At 46.5% G+C, this 7,006-nt stretch overlaps 1 protein-coding gene across 2 annotated transcripts; it reads left to right on the forward strand.

The window, feature by feature from the left end:
* The first annotated feature begins 635 nt into the window (after nt 1-635).
* On the forward strand, nt 636-6,675 carry OCM2 (oncomodulin 2). Of its 2 annotated transcripts, none has more exons than XM_006765423.2 (5): nt 636-2,531; nt 3,138-3,205; nt 3,785-3,917; nt 4,359-4,468; nt 6,394-6,675. In XM_006765423.2, the coding sequence occupies exons 2-5, from the start codon at nt 3,145-3,147 to the stop codon at nt 6,417-6,419; spliced, it is 330 nt and encodes a 109-aa protein (XP_006765486.1). In that variant the 5' UTR covers nt 636-2,531; nt 3,138-3,144; the 3' UTR covers nt 6,420-6,675. The 2 variants fall into 2 exon arrangements, with proteins under 2 accessions (XP_006765486.1, XP_015420600.1); XM_015565114.1 differs by lacking the exon at nt 636-2,531 and adding an exon at nt 2,579-2,818.
* The last annotated feature ends 331 nt before the right edge of the window (nt 6,676-7,006 follow it).

A 7,006-nucleotide genomic window follows, 5' to 3' on the forward strand; every position in this document is an offset into this window, starting at 1 on the left:
TAGCAAAGCCCAAACACACACCCTGACTTCCCCGCTGCAGACATTGCTAGCCGATCCCAGCATCTTCTCCTTCCACTCTGGAAGCCCCCACGAATGGAGCAGAATGGACACAGATGAAATCCTCTTGTGATCCCAGGACAGGGATGGGGTTCATCAGGGGACTCAGCCCTCTCCAGACGTCTGCAGACCTGCACTTGGCCCCCTGATCCTGAGAAGAACGCTGGGGAGTTGACAGAGCAGGTGCTTGTAGGACTCCTATTTTCAAGAGGAAACTGAGGCCCAGAAGCCCACGCTGGTAAAAAAACGTTACTCCAGGTGCCTTAATCCGGGGCTCGGATTAAGACCCACTTCTGAATCTGCCTCCTGCTCTTTCCTGGGAGCGGTTGTGAATCGGCGGCCAAAATAATGAAGACTACTGAATCAGCATTGTTTTTATTGTGGTAGAATACACATATATATGAACTTTACCACTTTAACCACTTTTAAGTGTACAGTTCTGTGGCTTTTCATGTTGATGTGCAACCATGATCACCATCCATCCACAAAACTCATTCATTTTCCCAAATTGAGACTCTACACCCATTAAACAAGTACTCACCATCCCCCTCCCCCACCCGACACCCACCCTTCTACTTAATGTCTCTGCAAACGTTACTCCAGGTGCCTCAGATAGTGGAATCATAGATTATTTGTCCTTTTGTGTGAATCAACGTTTTTACCCCGGATTGCGCACAGTGGAATTCAAGTCATAATCTGGCTATTGTGCTGATTTAAATGACGTTTACTAACTCTCTGCTATCTTTATTTTCTACCAGAAAAACACGTGTCTTGGTTTAACTCATATGCTATTTTCATTTAAGTGGGCAGGGTTTTTTGTGTTTTGTTCTGTTGTTTTTTTAATCTTTATGGACAATCATAAAGCCTTCCCTGGGGAAAGAAAAGGCTCAGCGAGTTTCCATGGCAACGTAATGTCAGGAAGCGGAATTAAAACTCTTGAGACTTATTTTCAGAAACTGTTTTTTAAGAGTTAGGCAAGTTGATGCTAGCTGGTAATCCTGTTTTCAAGTTGAGTTTTGGGGTGTGTGTGTGTGTGTGTGTTGCTGTTTTTATGTATCCATCAAATAACTACTGGGCACCTAACAGGTCAGGCACTATGCTAGTGGGCATTGGGCCATTTAATGTGGGCAGGACAGAAGCGGTTCTTGGCCCGAGGTTTGGTAATTTAAGAACTGCGGTAGATGTTCCTGAGAGAAACTTTTATTGCTAACACGAGCTGAAGTCTGATGCTGGGGTGGGGGCAGAGAATATATTTGGGGCAAATTGAAGATGACCAACCAGATGACATTACCCACGGAGGGGTCTGAGGCCTCTCCCTTGAGCCTTTGAATTGTCTACTTCTACGCCACTGAATATTTCTGATTGCAACATGGGCCTGGTTTTTGACTTTTAAAAAAACTTGGATTCAGCCTTTAAAAAGAAGGAAATCCTGACATATGTTACCGTTTGGATGAAGACATTATGCAAGTGAAATAAGCCCGTCACAAAAAGACAAACACACCACGATTCCATTTGTAGGAGGCATCTAATGCAGTCAGACTCCTGGAGACAGAAAGCAGATGGTGGTTGCCAGGGGCTGGGAGGAGGGAGAATGGGGAGTTCTGGTTCAATGGGCGTCAAGTTCAGTTTGGCAAGAAGAAGTTCTAGAGATCTGTTGTACAACCAACCACATGCCTACAGTTAATGCTACTGTACTGTAGGTATACTTAAAAATGTGTTTATTTACTGCAATTAAAAAAAAAGAGTCTGGCACAGCCTAGCCATAGAGGGGACTCAATGTTTGCTCAATGCAATCATCTTGCTGGCTCAAGTCCTGGCCTGATGTTTTTGCTGCCAATGTTAGCCATGGGGTTGGAAATGGTGGGAGGTCCCCCCTCCCTGCTGCCTTTTTAGTGTGTACAACTGAAGATACAGCTGGGAAATAGCAAAGTCAGGGCTCTTCTAGAAAGTCATCTACCCGGGATCGTTCATTTTCTGGACAAGTCCTGTGTCCATCTGACACACCGACTTTGAGTCTCAACTCTGGACTGAGGTCGGCCCCCCACGGCCACAGTCGCAGAGGTTAACAACAGGCCTGCGCCAGGTGGCAGCCACTAGCATGTGGGGTGCCCTTTATAGTTTGTGCGTTCACCTCATTTCGGCCGCTTCCTGGCCTCTAGTGCCTTCTCCAGGCTTCACAGAGGGGTTTGTTTGCAGAACTGATGCCTTAAGGTTTGTTGAGGTTTGTTTTTAAAAATTGGCTGTTCCCACCCACCTTCCCTTGAGATATAAATAGAAGAAAAAAAGAGGTTTAATTAGTAAGGCAAGACATTCGAGCTACGTCCACTTGATCCTTGAAAAGGAAATCTAAGAGGTTCTTACTATCACTTTTTCAATCCTATATAAGGTAGGTCAGTAAGGACGCAAAAGCACATCCGTGTTTTTTGCTCCTTCAGCTCTTTTTTCTGATTCTTCTTGGGGGGAAATCTAAAACGGTGAGTAGCTGGTGGACCTACCAGACCCCAGACTCTTCTTTCCTACGCATCCTTATTAGGCTGGTGCATGCTGTGCTCAGATTGCTCTGTTCCCATGGCGTTGACACCTGGGAGGATTCTGATCTCCGGAAGATGGGCTTTTCATGTCTCTGATTCCCATCCTTCAGGAGAAACAGCATCTCTCCCACAGGAGGTCTATCCTTTCCCTGTGGAATCTGCAACATTGCATTTCTCTGGCTGGTGCAGGAAGATGCTACTGCAATTGTGACATGCTTTACTTCGCAATGGTTTGTAGATGCTTATATAAAAGGTCAATTATGGAAATATAATTTTGATAAGAAAATGAAATCAAATTGATTTTTAGGTTGTGCTTTAAATTTCATCTTCGGGGTATATTCCGGAGAGGGCCCTGAGACAAAGATGGCTGGGATCTTCTCAGTATTTGGTGTCTGTTTGGAGACTCTGTCCCATCACTTCATACCACGCTGATTACATTTTTCAAGTTCTCCATGAATGTACTGTTTCCGTGGGCTAAAGAGGGGGATCCCCCAAGACGAGCTTGTTCCTGCCGCCACTCACCAGATGTCCCTTATCCCGTGCGGACAGGTGAACAATGAGCATCACAGATGTCCTCAGTGCGGAAGACATTGCGGCCGCCCTGCAGGAGTGCCAAGGTAAAGGGTGGTTGAGGCACGGGCGGGGTTTTCTCTTGTACTCGCACTTCCGGCAAAGTCCCAAAAAATTAACATGTGAACTTTGCCGAAAGTTCATGGGATCAGAGAATAAAACTGCTCTTGATTAACTAAGATTCTAGGGACATGAGATCTCATTTCTGTAAGGCGAAATAAACTCACAGCGAGAAAAGAGGTCATTGGCTGCTATGTACCTATCTGACTCCAACAATTGCATTTTCCCTCCCGGAGGAGACCAGGGGTGCCCGGGTCTTGGAGACACAGCTGTAAAATGGGCAGGGGAGGCAGAGGGGAGCAGAGGAGAGAGGGGCAAAGCAAGTGGAGAGGAAAGCTGGGGGCGGGGGCAGGAGACGATACCCAAAGCCATCCAGGCTTGGATGCTGAAGACTCTTGAACCAGTCACAGCCCTCTCTGTCTTTAAAAAGATTTACTTTTTTTGAGCAGAGCATCCCTGTGGCTCAATGAGACTCTTATTTTTAATAACCCATGTTTTCAGCATCTCGGCCCAAACACAGGATGCGGTCCCGTGAGCACCAGAATAACCCATTCTCTGTTCTTCAGACCCAGATACTTTCGAGCCCCAAAAATTCTTCCAGACATCAGGCCTCTCCAAGATGTCGGCCAGTCAGGTGAAGGATGTCTTTCGGTTCATAGACAACGACCAGAGTGGATACCTGGATGAAGAAGAGCTTAAGTAAGCCTAAGCCTGTCCTAAGCCTGTCTGGCACCCCGACGTTGCTAGTGGGGATGGGGTGCAGTGGAGGCCAGTTGCTCGGTATTTCTTTATGGGCCAGCCTCGATGCCGGCCATTCAGCAGCCTCAAGAAAGGGAAGGACATGAGTGGGCCGGTCACATGCCGAAACACGGGCACCTAAGACTGGAGGGGCCAAGATGAGCTAGTTTTAGGGGTTTTCTTTGGCCAATGGACTTATCAACAAAACTCTGAAAAAAAATTTCTGAAACCAAATGCCCAGCAAATATTTTCTACAACGAAGGAGACCTTTGCTTGCTAACACCCGGACTGATGACCGAAATTGCTGGGAACAGGGGTTTGTTGCTTCAAGAGGAAAGGAAAGGGTAAGCGGGAAGCGCTTGGTCTTTCAGAAACTCCCCCTGGGTCTCTATTACCCCGTAGGTTTTTCCTCCAGAAGTTTGAGAGTGGTGCTCGAGAGCTGACCGAGACAGAAACCAAGTCCCTGATGGCGGCTGCAGATAACGACGGCGATGGAAAAATTGGGGCTGACGGTAAGTTCACACCTGCACAGAGCATGAGACTAGCGCAAGGAGCATGAGGGGACTTGGGCCGTGAGAGCAGATGGATGTGGGTTAAAAGCCCCCTTTCTTAACTTTGCTGAGCCTCAGTCTTTTCATCTGTAAAATGGGACTCAAGTGAGGGTGCAATTGATGTTAGGAAAGACTGGCACGTGGCTAAGGCCGTACCATAGAAGCTGCTCCTGCTGGTCACTGTCTATGAACCAGAAAATGTCCTTTACCTGACTAGGGGACTAGCGAGTTGCCTGGCCAATTATGTGCAAGACAGCTTCATGTGCTTTGAAAACAGGGTAAGGAATTCCCACCTGAGGTATCTGAGCCCCTCTGAACGAGGGAAGGATTGACATTTTCAAGAGTGTCTGTACTTTAAAGGGCCTATTGTCTAGAGTAGGAAAGCCTCTTAGCTTTCAAGGGTTTAAACAAATATGTTTGACTGGATATTAGCCCACGAAATGGACAATGTTATGCAGAGACCACATAAACCGGTTGAAACCCATTCCTGGAGCCTTCTGTGAGCAGAGTCCGCATGCCACTGTTAGCATCCTTGTCTGGCTGCAGGGTTGTGTTCGTAGGATTTTGTCCTGTTGCTCATGTGCTCGCTGGCTACTGTGTGTACATGCCAACGCAGAAGGTACGTGCAGTCCTTATGGTGGCATTCTTTTGAAATTAAAAACTGCTCCTTTAGATCCTTATTTTAAAAATCTAATCAAAATGATGCCACGATAACTGTCCACACTGGGAGTTGGTGTTGCTTCTGTAAATAACTCGGGAAAATGGTTTAGGTAAGGAGAGACTGATTTTTTCAACCTAACCATGAAAGACTTCCAAAATAGGCAACGCTTACTAATAAATATGAAGTAAATCCCCAGTTTTCAATTCCTCTCCAGAGCATCTACATCATCATTATTAATAGTACTAGTGGCCTGGTGCACAAAATTCATGCATGGGGGTGGGGGGGTGTCTCTCAGCCTGTCCTGCACCCTCTCCAATCTGGGACCCCTCGGGGGATGTCCGACTGCTGGTTTAGGCACGATCCAGCCTGCTCTCTCCCAACTACGCCCCCCCACCCCCCCACTGGCCTGATTGCTCTAACTGCCTCTGCCTTGGCCCCACCACTATGGCTTTGTCCGGAAGGACATCCAGACAATCTCCCAGAAGGTCTTCTGGTCTAATTAGCATATTACCCTTTTATTAGTATAGATTATTATTATCTTTTAGTAATATAAGCTTTGGGGGGTATGGTTAAGATTCAAAGAGAAAAGTTAGTTCAAATTCTCACCTTATTAAATGTTTCCAAAATGCAAAATGTAGCTACAGTATAGACGAAAACCTCCCATTTCCATCTTAAACTGACCAGACATAAAGTTAAAAGTTCACAGATTGTGATTGGCCATTATACCGAATTCACTCCTGGCCATGGAGAGAGGACAGGTGGGCAGGTTCTAATACAAGCAAAGCTACAGGGAGGTGGTTAAAGGAGGGTTAGGCAGGAAGAGGAAACACTTAGACCAGTGGTTCTCAACCTTCTGGCCCTTTAAATATAGTTCCTCATATTGTGACCCAACCATAAAATTTTCGTTGCTACTTCATAACTGTAACGTTGCTACTGTTATGAATCATAATGTAAATATCGAATATGTAGGATGGTCTTAGACAACCCCTGTGAAAGGGTCGTTCGACCGCCAAAGGGGTCGCGACCCACAGGTTGAGAACCACTGACTTAGACTATCTGGACTGTGGTTGGTGACACACTCTCTTCCTTTTGTGCTCTTTGGGGGGCCATGCCCATCACCTGAAATTTACTCCGTTTCTTTCCTCTTCAGAACTCTCATGGGCCACAGTGTCTGTAAAGTACTGAGCCATCTCCATTGACCCTGTTCTCACCTCTTCTGTTCTAGAATTCCAGGAAATGGTACATTCTTAAAGAACCCAGACTATGGAGATAGACACAATCAGCTGGAAGGCCTCCAAAACCCCAGGAAAATGGGAAACCCCACCTCTTCCCCCTAATTTATTTATTAATTCCCCCGGAACGCTCCTGCGACCCGCTCGGTGTTTAGTGAGGTAACAGACTTTAGTCGTTCAAGACTTTCCGGTGGTGGGTATGCCCTGACGACTCCCGTAAGGCCCCCAGCAGAAATGCCTTTAAAAATCACCTAATAAAGACACGTTTCTCATCACCTGCTGTTGTGTGGGTGTGGTTTTTTCTCAGGAAGGGAGCTGGATGAAAGCAGTTTGGGAACTTTGAGACGATGCCTGGTCCCCGCAAGCACTAAGCAAGCAGCGTTTGTGCTGTGCATGAGCGAACAGAAAACAGGTTGAAAAAACATGTCACAAGCAAGTTGGCACTGTCAAGCTAGGTTTTTCTCAGCGGTGTATCCAAGTCAGGCAGTAATAGGAAGGGTTTTAGACAGCAGAACCACTCTTGCTTACGTGCTTTCTGCTCCTGGGTGTTAGATTTCCGTAAGAGAGCTTTAAGCAACAGCAAATACAAGACAGAAGAAAGTGGGA

This window comes from Myotis davidii, unplaced genomic scaffold, assembly GCF_000327345.1.
Source record: "Myotis davidii unplaced genomic scaffold, ASM32734v1 scaffold399, whole genome shotgun sequence".
Lineage (NCBI taxonomy): Eukaryota > Metazoa > Chordata > Mammalia > Chiroptera > Vespertilionidae > Myotis > Myotis davidii.